The 18,894-nt window shown below is 44.1% G+C and overlaps 1 protein-coding gene across 5 annotated transcripts in view; it reads left to right on the forward strand.

The window, feature by feature from the left end:
- LOC135306493 (uncharacterized) overlaps positions 1–16,221 on the forward strand; it is a 31,051-nt gene extending 14,830 nt beyond the window's left edge. For 4 of the 5 annotated variants that reach the window (XM_064430582.1, XM_064430584.1, XM_064430585.1 and 1 more), the window contains exons 3-9: positions 2,967–3,128; positions 5,647–5,833; positions 6,630–6,784; positions 8,056–8,082; positions 9,475–9,593; positions 13,413–13,532; positions 14,035–16,221. In XM_064430582.1, coding sequence (XP_064286652.1) covers positions 2,967–3,128; positions 5,647–5,833; positions 6,630–6,784; positions 8,056–8,082; positions 9,475–9,593; positions 13,413–13,509 — 747 coding nt within the window. In that variant the 3' untranslated portion in view covers positions 13,510–13,532; positions 14,035–16,221. Of the gene's footprint in view, positions 1–2,966; positions 3,129–5,646; positions 5,834–6,629; positions 6,785–8,055; positions 8,083–9,474; positions 9,594–13,412; positions 13,538–14,034 lie in introns of all 5 variants that reach the window. The other variant, XM_064430583.1, reaches the window with a different exon arrangement.
- The last annotated feature ends 2,673 nt before the right edge of the window (positions 16,222–18,894 follow it).

An 18,894-nucleotide genomic window follows, 5' to 3' on the forward strand; every position in this document is an offset into this window, starting at 1 on the left:
GAAAAGTAGACAAGATATTTTTCCTTCTTCATAGGCTTCATCATCTCAAAAATAGGCACACAGCTTTTGTTCCAACACTATTTGACAATTACCGTGTGGAGAGTAGGACAAATTTCCATCATGAAGCTTCAACTGGGAGGACAGAGAATGGAAGAGACATCCTGGAAAATGTTTGCAGTTTTCTTGTGGTTGCTGACTCTTCAGTACTTGTATGAAACTGTCTCAGATGCTGAGAGGAAAATATTTAGACCAGAACATGACAGACCAGAGTCTATGCTGCACTTGGCATCACAAAAAGATAGCTAGGGGTCTTTAAGTATTTCCAGTCTATGAAAAAACAAAGTCTTTGAAGGGTTCCTAGAGACGCTCTCTCTGTGCAATTGTTTTGGGGACAACCAGCTAAATTACACAAATATTCTCTATGGAGCACGAGCCAAATCTGAGCAATTCTACTCCTAACCAGACCTGTGGCAGGGTGAAGCACACCCCTAGAAGTTTTTACCATTGCATTCTGACCACAGAGGAGGCTGGCAGAAATGTGCAAGCACTGGAGGCTCTGCCTGATTTTTTCTTTCTGAGAGCACTTCAATCAAATGCAGATTAATTTGTTATTAGGTAGCCCAAACTGCCCTAAGCAGCCTCTGAAGGCTGGCTATGAAACCGGGATCTTCAGCCTATTGAGTCCAGTCTGGTTTAGGTCCGCTACAGGGGTAGATCCACCTTGCCCCAAGACCTGGAGCAACTACTCTACAACTTTTCCCTCTCATTTTCTGGGCACCTGTATTTACTCTCAGGAGTTAGAGATTCTCTCTAACTTTTGCTAAAAGCCAGGTTTTTTCCATGCTCGTCCCAAATACACCTTTGCTTTCCAGAGCCTTCAGCCCTAGATACAGAGCACAGAAAACCAAGCCTTCTTCTCTCCTCCCCCTGCCCATTTTGCCCTACAAACCCAGCAGCCACAGCCATGAAGCAGGACTGTACAACATTAAGCACAGGACAAATATGGAGCAAAAAGAGGGTCTCTAAGTAGAAGAGGTCACAGTCAAATGCTTCATTCTTTTACTCCAATCTAAGTTAGAGCCAAATGTTTTACTTTATCCCATTCTCCAAGACCTCGTCTCTCCCTTGTAGCCTCCCCTTGTGTTTCCACAGCTATAATGGGTTGGATTTGGCTCAGTGTCTCCTTAGGGCAGTATAGACATGCCAGCAGTCATGCAGTAGCATACTAGCAGGAAGGGGAGTTGCTAGGTCGCTAGTTCCAAAAAGAGGGTAGAGTGTGGAAGAAAGCCTATATTCTCAGGGGTAATAAGGAACTTCTGACTATCTATTGGAAGAGTGTACAAAAAATGGCTGTTCATCTTGTGACAACTCAAAATGGCCAAATTTTCAGAAGCTGATACCCATGTACTTTCTGAAAATTATGCTTCTCAAGCTGGGCACCCCCAAATCCTTAGCTGCTTTCAGGTATGTTGATTATAGTGCTTTTGATTCAAGCTTTTCCCACCACATACAACATATGTTTTGTTCTCCCTTTGAGTCCTGGGGCTGTGCCCCTACCCATTGCACAGCCACAGTAAATACTCTGTTTTATGGCTGAGTAACTTTTGTCTTGCCACCACTTCTTGCAGGCTCTGCCTGAGAGGAAGATAAAAGTCATGAAATGAATGACTGCTTGACTTGGAGTCAACAATCTCTGTCCCAACTTCAGACACAAAAGCATCTGGATTTAATAATACCTGTTTATAAATAATGTTGTATCATCATTTGTTTAAAAAAGAGTAAATCCTAATGTTGATTATTTTTGAACACACCATGAGCTTTCTGACATAATGAAAAGACAGGAAGAGTCCCAGGGCTGGCATTTCCCCAAAAATGTAGATTGTTGTGGGAAAGGAGACAGAGTAAGCTTCCTGCTTTTGTAGAGGGAACTTATTTTTTGAAGTAAGATAAACTTAGAGCACTGCTTTTGTAAAGATCGAGGCTTATTTTACTCACTGATATCACACGCACATCAGCAGGCAGCGCCAAGGTGGAAGTGAGTCCCTGCATGTGTTTGTTAGCAGCACGTTTGACACAGTCTGATCACGGCACAGGGGAGGACACTCGCTGTGCATGGGGAGGTCTTGGCACCAGAAATGGTGAGGTGCAGAGCAGGAGGCTGGGAAGCATCATAGCTTTTCTTCTGCCATAGGATTACTCTCTGTTTCCAGCGTTGCCCTTGGTTGAGCAGCAGTGAGACTCTGCCAGGTCCTGGGTGAAGAGAAATCGGTGGTAGAGATTATCCTTCCACAGCCAGACAGCAAAGTTGCTCCTGCAAACTTTCTTCAGGCATCTCTTTAAGACAGAGAAAGTAGCAGCAGGGATGTAAGCTGGGATCTACTAAAGACAAGCGGAAAGATGTTCTTTCACTTTGGCAGCTTGATTTAAGTATGTTTCTCTCACAGACATGCCTGTGACGAGGGCCAGAGTACAGCAGACAAAGTGTACCCTCGAGTTGGTCACAAGTCAGCAAATCAATGCAACCTACAGATACATGCCTTTGGGTAGGAGCTAAGCCCAGCTTCAGTACATATAAGTGTGACTTGTACTGAGGATTGTGGGCTAAGAGGGCCTCAGCCATCCACTACATTCAGTTGAACCATATTTTTTGTAAGCTTCTGATGCCAGTCAAAGACAAAAATTAGCCTGGGAGGTGGGACTAGAAACAGGCTGTCATGAGGTTTTCCTCTGCATCAGCCTGTGAGCAGTCAGAAGACTCCCTCTGACAGTGGAAATTGCTGAGTAATCCAGAAAAGAGCTTCAGCAAGTGATGTTGTAGCTCAAATCTGTGGTAAGACCAAAGCCCCTTGCAAGAGCAAGCCTGACTTTATCACAGGACATGACTGTAAGGAGTAGACAGGGCTCTCAACTCCTAGTAAGAATTGCTCTCTTGTTACTCCATGGTCCAAGATGCATTGTCATTGCAGGTGAACCAAAGTAACAGCAAAGCCCTGGGATCTGGTCTGGGATATCTAGAACACATCTGCCAACTGATTGAGAAGATTGGGCAGCTTCAGGAGCACAACTTGCGTCTCCAAAAACAAGTGTGCAGCTTGCAGAAAGGGCAGAAGATGAATCAGATAAAAGAGGTAAGCAGACACCATAGTATCTTCCATTGAGTAATACATCTTAAATAATAAACTCAAGGCCCAAACAGAAAGTTCTGTGTGCGGGAAGATGACAATTTACCACATCCAACACCCATCTGAGCTGGGTAGGGAGGCCTCACCCACCACAGTGGGTTTAGTTTCCTGAGGCTGGGCTTGAGTTTCTGTTCTTATTCAGTTTTGTTTCCCAAATGCTTGCTTCTTTCGAGTTAAAAAGCACCCTTCTCACCTCATGAAATGGCCTGCTCTAAGTCACTAACTTCTTTTTCGCTACACTAAACTTCCCAAGAACACATCTCCTCTCCTCAATGCTGTCAAAACAAAATCCACAGAGCTCCATAGTAAGCTCCATTGAATTATAAGATCTTTCATTTCCTTCTGGTTTCAAGCTGTCAAAATCCCAGAATTTTTCACAAAACAGACACAAGGGGAAAGAGAAGCAGTGATACCATTACCCAGCTCCATGCTTTCTTTGACTTCCTGTACTCCTGAGCTGCCAGATGAAGAATCTCTGACATGAAACCATTTCAGTGTTCCCATTTGTCATTTTTATCAGCCAGAGCTAGATGGAAAATCTCACTGAAATTTGCAAATAATTTCAGGGTCGTCCTAGCATTTCCATCAGCATTTTTTAGCCCCTGCATACTTCATTGAGCTCTACCCCACCTCTTCTTCAGTCATCATGCCAGATTTCCATCTTTTTCCCTCCCCTGCCTTTTTGTTTGTTTTAACACTCCCCAAAGGAACAGAAAGGGTTTATCACACTCAGCTATTTCTTCCTAGCTGTGCTGTGGTGAGTCTTTTATTCTCCTGATAGCGTCATTGTTCCCCTGGTGCTGCTCTCCCACCTGCTGGGACTGGATCTGTAGTAGGTGACTGACTCCTCCTCAGAGCCAAAGCCAAGTTCTGAGTCAGGTTGCAGAGCAGAGTAGCTTGCCATTTCCATGTACCCATCTCTCACACTCAGAGGAATGCAGCCTCCTACATAGAGCCTGGGAATTGTTAACACATTTCCCGAAGCTTTACAGCTGTGAGTCATTGCTAAAAGTAACTCTTCCAAGCTGCAAAATCATCTGGTGTACATGCCCCCTCCCCAGCTCCCACTGAAATAAAAGGCACTGTGCTTTCATTTAAATATTTGAAACTTTGATCTTTTTGGTACTTCTGAAGGTCTCTCAGCAGTGTCTTCTCAGATGCATTTGTCTCATACTGTTCAGTGGGGAGTTGGATCCTCAGATGTAACATTCAGTGCTTGCAACGTGGTCTAAAAAACTGGACGCTCTTGGGTATCCTGTGGTGCCTGGATCTCCTATATTTGAGCAGCTCCCCATCATTTTGTTCCTCAGTCATAGCCCCTCTGAATAGAAGAGGAGCACTGCTACCCCTATTTGCCATGAAACATGAAGATTGCCATCCACAATTTGGAGGCCATCCAAAGACTCCTTTACAAACCATGTTCACTCTCCATGTAGACTATGAGCATGAAAGGTTTCCATGTCCCAGACATGGCTAGGGAAGACACAACCCCCAAAACAGGGGGTTAACATGGTATTAAGAGCTGGTCACAAGGATTGCAGATAACCAATCCTCGCAATGCTGTTCTTGAGAGATGCACAGACATCACCACTGAAATTATGGCTTTGATCCTGGGACACAAAGGGAGCATTGCTGCTCCACATCCTTTCTTTACAGGGAAATCTGTAATACCATGGGCCAAAAGCAGCATATTTCATCAGATTTGCTAGGCATCTGCCAAAGGTATTAATGATGCAAAGTGCCATGCTGCTGTGACAACATATTCAGATGAGAAGTGACATTGAAACTGTCAGTTGCTTGGGGGTCTCCAATGGTGCTAGATTGGTGTTGGCCTGTTCTGGTTCCAACACTAGTAAAAGGTTTGGTTGCCTTTCTGCTTCAGCTGGATAAAGCTCTCCTTCCTTCCTATCCTATTAAACTCTTCTGCAATATGGTTGTGCAGGGAAGAAGATCTCCTCTTCCTCACCCCACCAGCAACAGCAGAAGTACACTGACTGAAATACTACATACAGTCCATCTGGCTGGTAACACACAAGAAAACTGTGGCATCCCATCAATAAAAATACAAGATATTGTTGTCTGTGCATGCTCCAAAACAAATAACATCTTAAAATATGAGTCATTGTTATAACTGATCTGTTTATTTACACTAATGCCTTAGCTGAGCAGCTCTCTGTTTAGAAACTCAAATTCAATTCCTTCTGGGAAACAAACTGAAAAGACACTGAGTATCAGGCAATTTAAGTTAATGCTAATGAAGCCATGAAAGCTGTGTATGACTAACTACAGGCTGTTCAGCATTTTAGAGAATTAAATAATTTGTCTGGGTTCTGGTAGGTCCTTGGACAAGGATGGACATCCCTGGGCTGGAATGTTTACAATTTCTCTCTGTAGTGTCACACCACCCATTACCTTGGGTTGCTGCAGCCTGAGAGCCTGCATATTTTCTTTTTGTCTGGTACAGGAATACATTCTGCAACATTGCTCCTGTGGAGCTGCCAGTATCTTCCTTAACTCATATCAAGACATGAAAACAAATTTTGCTGGGAGGAGCAGACCTCACAGCCTCTTGGTTCAGACTGGAAACTCTTCTGACCTTTCCATCATCCCAGAAATAGGAGTGAACACCGAGAAGCTGAGCAGCTGCAATGGTGAGTTCAAATACCTCTAACGTGCCCTCCTGTTTGCCACCACTTGGTCAAACAAGCTGACCAGCCACTTTCTTTTCCCAAGGAAAGACAGTTGGGAACAGAGCAAGGTTTTAGTAGAACTAAACCCTAGCTGAAATCCAAGAGAAGCAATTAAAAATGCTCTGTCTGTGCTTAGGATTTTAACACTGGCTGCTTCATGTGTGTGAATCGGGGGTTTTTGTTTTGTAGCTGTAAAGATTAGGACAAGTGAATTATAAAATAGATCTTTTGGAAAATTAGCATGCCTGAATGGGACCATTAGTGGAGCTCCCTCCACCCAGGCAAGGATTTGGTCTAAGATGGAAAACCTTATGCCTGTTGTTAGTCTTCTACCCTCTCAAGTAGGCACAGAATCCATTCCTGGAGGGTGACTTATTCTACAGACCAAGTGGAAATAAGCCCCAGCTGCTAAGCTTGGATCCAGAGACCAACTTTTCCACAAGGCTGAGAAACACTGGGCTCAGCCTCCTGATGATAAAACCACATGAAAAGTCTGTTAGATGTGAACCAGCTCACTAAATGAGCCTGATCAGTTTAGTTCAAACCTTGGATTTCAGCTTATTTCTAATACCTGGTGAAACACAGAACAACTTCGTTGCAGAATTGAGTCAGAGCCTTTGGGATCACACAGGATCTTATCCCGTCTTAAAGTCCTTAGGGTTCTCATCCCATCTGAAGTCATAACTTGCTGCCAGCACTGCCCAGAGGCCATCCTAGCAGGACACTGCTAAGAATAAGTCCTTGCATTTCATTGCAGGAAGTGAGAGATATCTGGAATCAGGAAAGAGCCAGCCGATGATGGGGCTCAGGAAGTCATCAAACAATAGGAACAACAAGGAGAATGAGTTCAGAGAAGCTGGGAGTATGGCTGAGGGACAGGCCTTTCTGTCAAAGGACCCTGCAGTAAGAAAGGTGAGTGATTAGCTTGGAACCTGACTCTGAGTGGGACCCATGGGAGAAGCAGAGAGAAGTTCTGCTCAGGCAGATCAGAGTGAGATGCCAGGAGAGCAAGCCAACCTTGTCAGCTGCCAAGTGGAACTGGGCCAGGGAGGGTCAGGGGGGGTCTGTGTCTCTCTGCTCCCAACCTTAAATGAAGAAGGACTATATCTTTATGCCAAGAAAGGCACTAATGGATCACTGGTGCAGCGGAGAGGAGGACTGCAGACAGCAGCATGAGGTTTAGTCCTCACCAACTCCAAATAACTTACTGTGCGGACTCAGTCATAAGTATCTCCACTACTGATGCTAGTGAGATTAATCAAGTATTCATTACCACTAATTAAAATTTTAGTGGATCAATCCTTAGCTGGCCACACTTATTACCAGACTGGCAGCATATCAATGTAATTAGCTCCAGTCCTCAAAAGCATGTTCCAGGGAATGTGTTTCAGCAAATCTGTGTTACTGAAGTCCAGGGGAGTGAGGATGAATGCTTTCCTCTCCCTTTCTTTCCCATTGTTTGTGTCTGCCTCAGCACTTTCATGTTCCGGTGGGGTTAAGAAGTGCTGAAATGCCAGAGCAGAGACTCTAATCAGAGTATTCCCAGCCCTGCAAACAGGAAAGAGGAAGGAGTGGGTCTCTCACGGGAAAGACCTCATGAAATTTCCACCCTTAAGTTGCAGATAGGTCACAAACTCTTCAATGAACTTCAGAACCCAAATTAAGGCTGAGGCCTGAAAGGTGCTCTATGCTCTGCCTTGTGTCCAGCCAGCTTCTGGAGGATTTTAAGCATGTGGGAAGTTCTGATGACTTCAAGGACCACAGAACCAAGATCTCTTTAAACTGAATCCTCATCCTCTCTTGTTAAACCACACCTTAGTGTTGTCACTTAGTATTGCATTTTGTACCCTGAACATGAAAGGCCCCATTTATTCCCACAGTGCAGACATTGTATGGGAATTCTGTACTGTATGGGAATTCTGTCTGTTACACTTATCCCCAGGCTACTAGGTACTATACACATTAACTGGCAGCTTAAGTACAAAAGAGAGGTGAGAGGTGGAAGGAGAAAGAAGGGATTATCACACATGTGAGGGATTGAGTCTAAAAAGAAATAAAGAACTCGACCAAGACTATGAGTACATTCCAGTGCAGAGCTGAGAACAGAGCCTAATCTGTTGCAAACGCTGGGAGATGGTCTCGCTGTCTTGTTATTTATCAGTGTATTTCCCTTTTGTTCTTAGGCTCTGGACGTCAGCAAGAACATCTCAGTACGTACTGCCTTTGCAGAATGTATTTAACTTGTGTCTACATTATCAGTGAGTAAGCCCGTGTAGTGCACACCATTGCATGAACAAAAGAGGTTTACTCACCCCCGAAGTTTACTCTCATGGACGACAGGAGCATCAGCTGCTCAGGCTTTCTTCGGTATCAGCAGTGCTTGCTTGTCTGAAACATCACCAGCACAACGAGGGACTAACTGCTGAGGCCTCAAAACCCTTCCACAGCACACATTAATCCTAGCAGTAAACACAGAGGTTTGCTGTTTCCTTGAGTAAACAGTCTGGCTCACATGCAATTAACTCAATAGCACTGAATCAGGTGTTGCAGTTCTCAGCTGAGCCATGGCCTCATCTGAAGTTTTGCACTGAAAACTTTGCAGATTCCCAAGAAGAACTATTGCAATAGGCATTGCTGGGGCTGGTAAATGTGGCTGGGCAGCTGCCAGGTTGTGCTCTCAAGGTGGCCACAACTCCTGTATGGTGCACAGCAGCACCAGCACACACTGAGGAGGAACCTCGGGACAGGGCAGAACAATGTCAGGAACGTGACAATGATTTGAGAAATTCACTGAAATGGGAATAATTTCCCTCTGTTATGCTAGTTCTGGGATATGATAATTTTTGTTCTGTTCCCCAGGTTTTCCAGTCATCACTTTAGGACATTTAAAACAATATTGGAAAAAAAAATTAATTTTTTGTATTCATAGCTCCATTTAGTTCACAGGTCCAGATAAACCCAGCCTGGAGAGACCAAAGATTAGAGATGGCCTCCTGAGACTCCCTGACCTCCTGATAATCTCTATTAGCATTTCAAATGTAAGGCCAATAGCTGTGGCTTGCTGAGTGACAGGGAAACAAAGGCTTGATCTCTTCTAATTCGTGTTCCACAAAAGCTACCACCTTAAAACAGGCTGATACCAATGCACCTGGCCTAATAGAAAGGATAAGAGAGTAAAACTGCTTTTTTGGTTTTTGTTGTAAAGGCCCCCTGCATGCATGTGAGTAGGTAGGAAACCAAACCAATCTTCTGCTTTAGCACAGCCTAACAATAGGGTAAAACGTGCCCTTAGGCAGCTACTCAGTGAGGGCACCTCCCTCTCTGAAATCCTAAATCGGAAGGAACAGCAGAGTCCTAGGCAGAGAAATGTTACCAAACAAAATATGAAAAGGATGGCATTACTCGGAGGTACAGGCTAGCCACTGGGCATCACTGCAGTGTTAAAATTGTTTTGTGGGCCCTGACTCCTATCTGTCTGAAATAAAGAAACTTCCCTCTTCCCACCACCCTGGAGTACCCCAAAGAATAATGTGTTGACCAGATGAAGTCTGCCAGCAACTTGCCTCTGGTCTTTTAAGTTGTGGTTTCTTTTTGCTCCCTAGGGTGAGAGCCATGCTTGGAGGAGAATGAGAGATCTTATGAGGAAGACACGGTTGACAAACCAGAACAAGCTGGGGCTGTCCTCTGCTGCTCTGAAGAGGTCCTGCCCACAGCTGTATAGGTGAGAGAATGCTGTGGGAGATTTTCACTTACTGTTGGGAGGAGGTGGTAGAAGCTTTACCTCTGGTTGTTGCTGCAGAGAAGACCATTCCTTACCTTATTTCTGTTGCATATGCTGGTCCTGGCTAGCAGTAGTGTTTGCTTCCTTAGTGCCCAGATGCTCCAGGATCCCAGCTGGATGTTACCTGTGTGAGAATCATGGAAACATTAGGGTCCCTAAAATAAGGCACTTCTCCCCAGCAGGGCAAGGGGATGATGACAATTAGCCAGAGCCATTCTATAGCCTAGTTATTTGTCTTTCTTCTCCCTCCTAAGCATGGCAGTCAGCATTAATGTTCTCTTTTGCCCGCTTCCCCACCTTTCATCCAGTGGAACAGACCTTATTGTACCTGATGTGTGTTGGGATGGGACAGTCAGGATCAGCTGGATAGTTTTGTCAGAGGACGAAGAGATGAAGTTTGCTGAATGTATGCTGATGGGTGGGACCTGTTTGTTGATGTAGATGAACATTTGAGTCAAGTATGAGGTCTTATTTCTATTAAGGGATCCATGCTGCTCCCTTGGGCAAGTTTGTCTACCAGGCTGGTTGTAGCCTGGCCTCTTAAACTGTGCTGTGCATGTCCATCTGACAGTTCTGCCAGCTGTCCCTTGCACAGATATTCCCTGTGCACTTGCCAAGTCCTCCCAGCTAGTCTGGTGGAGTGTTTGTGTATATAATCAGGTAACAGGAAGAGCCTGGGTATCTTAGTCACCAAAGCTGAAGCATTACGTGGAGCTGTGCACCTCCCTGAATGTTTTTTCAGCTGGGGTCTCTGTAACCTTCAGCGGAACAGCTCAAATGTGCTTAAGTCCCCCTCCAGTTTTAGAGGGGGTGATGGTGGGGAAACAGCAGTTGTTTAAGCACTCAGGAATGTCCTATTGTTCCCCTTAAGACAGCCTGTACCTACCTTACAAAATGCATAAGGGAACTGGAAATCTTATAATTACAGCTGGGGAAAAAAAAAAATCCTCTGTAATACATGGAGTGATTTTTCCAGCTGGGAAAAGGTTGGTTGGAGCCCAAGCACACGTAACAAGAGAGCTTCCTCCTATTGTTTGGGAAACTGAAAGAAACACAAAGCAGAAAGAGATCAAACAGTTCCATCTAAAATAGATGGTGAACCAGCTGGGGAAAAAATACAAACTCCTGTGAACCTTCCCTCTAAACCTGAATAGAACCAGAAATTTTATTTGGGTTTCACAAAAGTTTTTTCTGCTTGCCCCATCTCCACAGCACAGAGGACAGCACCAGCAGTCCCTGCATAAGAATTGAAGACTAGGTCATCAGCTGCCTAAATTCACATATTTCCAATGAAGGGTAAGCCCTTATTAGGGCTCCTAGCAGAAATTCTAGCTCCCTAGAAATTAGTCTCCTAGAATGGACAACTACTGCTATCATGGAAATACTGTACAATGAGATGCCAAATGGACAGTTTTTTGCCTGGCTGTATGGAGGCATCTTAAGAGCTCTTGTACACTGATTTTTGCAGGCTGTTTTCAGTAGCTGATGAATGGCCTTTTCTTCTACTTTCTTCTCCCGTATATCTACATAAAACCCATCCCTCTACTCATGCCCCTCATCTCCCTCTATTTCCTTTTCTCCTTCATTTTAGCTCTTATTCCCCAGCCCTATCTGTATTTGATCTTGCTCTTTTTACCCCAAACCCAGCAATAGCAGTGTACAAACCCTGTCCTTTTCAGTGATGTGTGGAAAAGGTGGCCACGGTGTTCACGTGGCAGTTTGGATATGCAGTTGCCCTCAGGCTCCTGTGAAGTAAAAAGTTAGGCTTAGTGGATCAATGACAGACCAGCAAATGCTGCTGGAGAGTAAGAGAGACTCTTCCTGTGGCAGTACCAGAATGGTAAAGCAATAAAGTCTCACTCATCTGCAAATCTCGGCAAAGCAAACCTTGAAGCCCTGATACTGTCAGCATTTAAAGCCACTGTCTTTGTTATAATTTATTAAACATGTTTGTCCTGGCTGCTGGTCCTGTTTGTACATGCAGACATATGTAGTTGGCCGGCTTTTGCTTACCTGGGCTTTTTTGGACTCCAGGTCTTGCACTGGAACAGGCTGGAGCCTGGTGCCCTGTATTAACATAAGTTCTGAAGGAGTCAGAGATTTGTTGCTTTTGACACCCAGTCCCACTTGAGTCATTTGGGCAATTAGAGAAAGTCTCTTTGTTTTTATAACTAGGTCGAAACAAATCCCCTTTCATGCTCCTACTCTGTGTATGATGAATGATCTGCTGCAGGGTGGTTGTTTTGTTTTTCTTTTCTGTCTCTCTCGTTTTTTTTTTTTTAAACATCCACAGAAGAATTCTCATAGCAGAGAGAGCTTGGTTCTTCTAGTAGGAGAGAGGGGAGGCCTGCCAAAGTAAACATACTGGCACAAGACTCAGTGGTTTGTCATACATTGTTTCAAATAGGCTCAGGTTTTCATTTCATTTTCTTTTTCTTGCTAATACATTTGCTCCTGCAAAGCAACATCTATTCTGTGCAAAGGACCAGAACAGACTGATGACTGACTTCATTTTGGTTTTGTGAACTTAAGCAGCACAAGGTCCTCCACTTTCCAGAGCAGGATCTAACGTAGGCAATCCCCTCCTGACATTCCAGTGCAGATACACCCACCTGGGTATCTATGGGAGCTGTAGCTTTAATGCAGATGCATGGGCACAAGCTAACCTCAAATACAGTATTTTTCATGGTAAAGATGATGGTTTCAGTTTGAAGCCACCAGAAGCTTGCTGCTATATGATGCCTACTTTGTGGTTAGTGTGATGTAAGCTAGCAAGGACAGTGCAGTTCTAACATTACAAGACCCCTTCTTCAACACTGTGTAGTAAAGGTTGAAAAGGACACAAGAACCTCAGACTCAGATCTGAGTGATGCTCTTCACCTGGAAGATTAAGACTAAGGTATTCTCAATTCTGTGCTCTGGGTTGAGAAACCACCAAAGAATTAAAGAACATCAAGGCAGAAGATTGACTGGTCCGTTGTAAAAGAGCTAAGAGCAGAACAGAACATTAAAATGTACAATATTTAAAGAAACCCCACAATACAGTAGTTCACAAAATAAAGATTCTGCACCACATTAGTCAGGACTTTGAGTTGAAAATTTTTCAAATTGAATATTTGAAGTAAATAGCTATTAGCTATTTATTTTCTGTAAATAACTTTCGAATATTCCTTAAAAAAAAAAACAAAAACAAATGACAGCTTTTTTTTTCTTAAGCAGAACCTATTTTAAAAATGTGTCTAGAAAGTGTTTCAAAAGGTTTGTCTGTCATAAGTCCTGGAGGCCTGAGCTAAGTAATTTCAACCAAACAGGATGTATTATACTTGTTTCAATCATATGTAATAAATAACATAGAAAAAATTAGGCTGGAGACAGTCCACAGGAGCTAGCACAGTATTGCTCTTCAAAACATTTCATTTCCTTACTATTTTAGGCCAGAAATTTTAAATTCTGTGTGATGTTCAGCCACAAGTCTATCCCCTGTCTTCCAGCTAGGCAGAAATTACTGGCTACTCTGAACAAAATTATATTTGTGTCCATCCATTACAGTGTGACTCCCTGCCAAGTGCTGCATCTTGTGGCTCTTTTTTGAATGCTGCCACAAATATCTGGACGGCATCTGTTAGGGAACTTCACGCTGGAGAAGGGGAAGCTGTATTGGGTATAGCTTAAATACATATGCACAGCATATTAATGTTAATAACACAGCCATGCACTCTGGCCACTGTCAACTTCACTTGTATTTTTCCATTTGTTAAGGCCAGATATTATGTCTTCAGAGCTGAGGAAAACTGAGAGAAACTCCATGATTGTTCTGGGACAAAATACAAAGAATGAAAACTTATGGCCTTTCTGATAACCTGAGTCAAATGGAGCAAGGTAAAGTAAGTAAAGCAGCATGCGTTTCTTTGTGGGTTGGGGTTTTTCACCTCTTCTTGGCACAAAAATGAGGCAGTCCTGTTCCTTCATCCAGATACACTCCAGCTTGCAAAGACAGAAATAAGTCCAGTTTTTGAAGTTCAAATTATGTGGATTGATGTCTACTGAGAATTAGCCCATATATCTTAATTTTAATAGTCCTCCAGCTTTTGGCTTCCTGTATTTTTTTAACCCACAATTTAAAGACAACTATAGTCATACAGGCTACATTACAAAGCCTTTTTACAAAACATAAAAGGCACTAGATTCATTTATCTGCAGTCAGTCAAAAGACTTCCAAATAATAAGCCAATGAGATGTCTTGGGAAAGAGACAATCTGTCCCTAACAAAGACTAAAAGAAACTAGCCTCAGCTTCATCCTCCACGTTCCCAGCTCAGCCCACAGGCGAAATATAGAGAAACTCTCTCTAAGCTCACATTCACTGCATGTTTCTGTTTCAGAAAGTCAAGGCAAGAACACCAAAGGACACAAAATCAAGAATCCCGGGGTTACTCTGTGCAATCTACATCCTGCAATTGTCAAAAGAGCAACTCTGAATTGAGTGTTGGAAGGGAAAGAGGGAAGGGGGATGTTGAGAAGGGTCTGTGGGCAGATACATGCTCAACTACGTATGGCTTTGCTCCTGAATCTGAAATGTACTTTAAAAAGTCAAGCCACAGATGAAAATTGCTGTTAGCATCTTGGCAACACAAGCAACAGGGACTTTTAAGATTTGGAAATTCTTCCTCTTTTCTGGGTTGGGAACAGAACTACCTGAAACACCAAAGCTTTTAAACTATCGTTACTTTCTGGGGACGTCTCCAGCTGAAATAAGCATTAGCTTTATGGAACATAGCATCATCTGGAGGAGTGCCAGAGACTCATTGCACAGGGCAGAGGTGGCTGTTAAAAGGACAGCCTCTTCCCTCTGGGAACCTGAGTTGCAGTCTCTGTCCCTAGCACAGTTCCTCCCTTCAGAGTTACCTATAACCAGCTGTGCCATTTCACTGAAATCCAACAGGAAAACAAAGTATGTAAAGCTAAGGTCATTCCTGAATCCACTGCTAGCTTCCTGTCCTGTGGGCCTGCTCCTTCTGCAGAGGTCCCTGGACTCTGGTGCTGCCCTGCACAGAAGTTGGCATTGTACACACTCATTGTAAAGACCAGAGTAAGCAGCACTGCAGGAATCAGCCTTTCGAGAGACTGGAGGGGCATCCAGGGCAGCCTCTGCCCCAGACATTGTGTAATCAATCTTTTTCTCTTTTTTTTTTGATGGGGGACAGGACACCAGGCTTGAATTCCTACTTTTAAGTCCCATTGAAGTGCTCTGTTTGTGCAGGTGGGGGCCTGAGGCTGTAGGTGGAGCAGTCATGCTGCTGTATGGCTCCGCCTGCCCTCTCTCTACTAGGAAAACTTGAGGAGAGCAAGGCTACAAGGGAAAGAAATTCAAATACATCCTTTATAAACTGGTGCTCTTTTGGGATACACTAACAACTGTGAAACACCATGACTGTGTGTGGTGGCTGCCTTATTGCCACATGTCCACTGCTTCCTGACTCAAGGACCAGGCAGTGCATGCTTCTGAACGTCCCATGGTTGCAGAGGTCTCTGCACACTTAGCTCTTATTGGTACTAGCAAAATAATTAATACACATGGGTTAAAGATTTAAGTAAAATAACACTGCCTCTTGATAAAGGATTGTTCTACCCCATAAATTATAATATAATTACAAGTCAAGCAATTGCTGATTAAAAATCCCTCCCCAACCCCAACTTGCCTGAGAACCAAGATTTGACAAGCTGGCAGGAATGATCAGCTTCAGCAGGCTTAGTTTTTCCATAACAGATGCTTCTTCCTTGCTCATCCCACATCAGCTGCAACCATCGAAGTTCTCCAAACCAGAACAGGATCTTTTCTGGGACTCAGAGCATCTCAGCCATGTCATTCCAGGGCTAGTATAATTTGCAGGGATGAGCAAGGGCAGGGTTCAAGTACTCAGAAGGATTGCTACCGTTGTTACTTAGCATCTCAATAAACCCCCACAAACACAATGACCAAACCCCACAACCCAAACCCAAATTACCATTAAAAAGAAAAAAAAAAGGCTGTGCTGACTCAAAGTTAGCACCCTAAAGTAGGTGCTGTGTTTAATGTTTCAGCTGTAGCTGCAGGACTTGGTTATTCACTGTATATCTTGCTAGCTTCATCCAAAGCTAGAAAGATGTATGACTTGATTATTCTGTGAATATTCTGTATATATCTCCATAAATACAGGGGACAAAAATCCTGCATTAACTTACATCCCTCATTATCCCTCCAGCTTTTTTACGGTGACTGTACAGAATGTGAATCAGTGCAAACTGAATTTAAAGTGTTTTAAGACATAGCATTGTGAACAGGTATTTTCTACAACCCTCTCTACTCATGGTATAAGTTTGTTGGGTGTTTTATGTTTGTTGTTTTTTGGTTTTTTTTAAACTAAGATAAACTAGCACTCTTCTTTATTATAGCATTATGTTAAATGTGTTCATGTATTTTCCAGAAATAAATGTATTTATAATGTGTAACATACTGTATAGTTCTCCACTCCAGGATCCATTGTAATCCAAGCATAAGAAATTTAATAAAAGTATCACTATTATGGTAATTGTTTTCAGATATTTTATTAATGAACACCTGGCTGGTAGTATAGCAACTGCCACACCTTTAGGGTATCAGGTGAGCATAGCTAGTCAAGAAAGGAATTGTTACCTCCAAGGTTTTAAAGATCTTCTTTAGCTTTGGCAAAGAAGCAAGTTTGCTCTTTGGAAGCAGGTGCTGTTCTCAAAGATCTAGAGGGTGAGGAGAGCTTTTTGAAAGTTCAGGTATGACAAAACACATGTTATTTTGAGCAGCCTTGTATTAGGTGCTGTTGCTGGACTTTGCTTCCACAGACAGGCTGCACACGCAGCACTTCCAAGAAGAATCAATGAAGGCACTGGGACAAAGTATGCTGCTGCTCAGCACAGGGGTTCCTTTCTGAAAATCGGAATTCAGTAGCAGCACTACACAACACCCTCAAATGACAGATCCCAGCTGGCCTCTGAGCTGCTCTTCCTCAGCCTTGATTCCCAGCCAGCAGCACCCTCCTGGACAGCTTCCTTTCCCCTGCAGGTGTCTAAGGAACTGTGTACAGCACCCCAAACAGCTTGAACTGGACTGCATAACCAGGTGATACAGCGTGAAGATAAAGAGGGTGCTGGTGTAAGAAGTCACACACAGGCATTCGAAAGAAATTCATGGTGAAAAGTCAATGAGACTTAGCTAAAGAGAGGCCTAGAAAGCAAGTTCATCAGAAGTGCCTCTGTGAAGGGAAAAGGAAATAATACACTTTCTGCAGAAGCAAATATTGTACTACAGGAGCCACTAACACCCCAGTGGCATTGGAGAACAGGCAGTGAACACGGCCAGTGCAACAGAGGAGGAAACCTCCAGGATGCCTTTCACCCTGTACCAGTGCTTCAGAAGAGCAACTCCCATCTCACTGCTCCTTACAGCCTTTCTGCCAGCTGAGGACCAAGTAGCAAGCCTTAAACACAGAAGGCACCCCAGAGTGGATAGGGAAATTAAGTTGATTCCTTTGCTCACCCACCTCGACTTAGCACGGCACATACCATTATAAGCATTGTACCAGCATCCTACACACAACCATGCACCAAAACACACAGTCCCTGCAGGGGACTCTATGCCATTCCCACAGGATACACACCCAGAGGTCCCTACCACTTATCTGTCAAGATAAAGCATTGTAGATCAACTCTTGGTAGTTTAGGAAATCATTGTACCTAGTCTCCAGTTCAATCCCTGAACTTGCAGGAACTCATGTAGCCAGAATATGGCTGGGAGACACAATGCACAAATTCACCTGCTGACCCTGCAGAGAGGCACAAGTCCCCAGCAAGTTGGTGGCTCCTATGTCCAAACCTTTTTTCATGGAGTTTTCTGCACAGCAGAAAGTCCCCTTTCCTAGCCCCCAAAATTACTATAGCAGCAGCCACCTGAAAGGAATGGCACTCATCAGCACAATGGCTCCTATCTTACCAGGGCACCTGAGCAGTGCCTGCTGATGAAGAACCTTTTGCCCAGCAGCATCTGCTCCTTCAAGCTCAACCAGTATAAGGTAATTGTGATCCTAGGGGAAAGCCACACCAGTCAGGACAGCCAGAGCAGCAGTAGGTACAGCCCCAGCAGAATCCCTAAGGCCACACACCCACTCAAAGACATAACAGCCTGCATAAGAGACCAATACTTTCCTGGAGCCCTCTGAAGTCCCAGATACCAAGAATCCACAGCTGGAGTCATTCTGCAGAACATGTGCCTTCCCTTCAGGATCTAGGGAAAGGGGGCACAGCAACAGAGGCTTCAGAGTCCCACATTGCAGATCAGACCCACTACAATCCATCCTTTCTGTAGGAAATAGGGACCTAGGCCATATTAGGGTCTGGAACAGCAGTGAGAGAATCCAGCAGCCAAGACATCTAGACCCAGGCACAGCACTTCACCAAGTCCTTGACTGCTGTATCATATAAACAGCCCCCTGATTATGCAAGATGCACAGAACTTCAGTGAAGTTCAACAGCACTTCACATCACAACCTGTTCCTTTCCTCTCATTCCGTGCGCCTCTGCACTTGGGCAAAGATACGGCTAAAAATGCCTCTTGATATTGCCTCACCCCAAGTAGTCAGCACAAATGAAGCATTTCCTTCCCAGCCTGGAGGTAAGGTGAGCTGCAAGCTTTTTTGGCCACAAGTCAGCAGGGTAGGATCAGAAAAAACACTGACATGAGCCCCCAGAACCAAAGCCAGGGGACCAAGAAACACCCAGAGGAGCACAGCCCCTGATCTAGCAGCCCTAGACCACCCTACAACACCCAACCTGCTCTCTTGCTAGGTTCTTAGCCCAGTCCTTTTAAATTGTGGAGCCAGCTGGGACTAGAAATCCCTGAAGTGCCCAGGTGGACCCAGCCCAGCAGTTAAACACCTTCCATTGCCCTCACCTGAACTCAGCAGAGTCTGCTTGCACTCTTTGGAGGAAACCAAAGGGCAAGAGTTGAGCTCATGTCAAGAGATGGGTCTGTATTCATACTGTAGAGCCCCAGGAGGGTCTTCAAAGCTTCTTTCCCACCCTGAGTCCTTTCCACATTTGGGACATATAGGAAACCTGCTTGTTTCTCCCCATGTTCTCTATTCCTGCTCTAATTGCTCATTACATGCCATGAGTGCAAGAAACAGTGACAATGCTCCTTTAGTCTTTTAAAGACTACAGGGGTTCAAATTCCA

The sequence above is a fragment of the Passer domesticus genome, chromosome 8, assembly GCF_036417665.1.
Source record: "Passer domesticus isolate bPasDom1 chromosome 8, bPasDom1.hap1, whole genome shotgun sequence".
Taxonomy (NCBI): Eukaryota; Metazoa; Chordata; class Aves; order Passeriformes; family Passeridae; genus Passer; species Passer domesticus.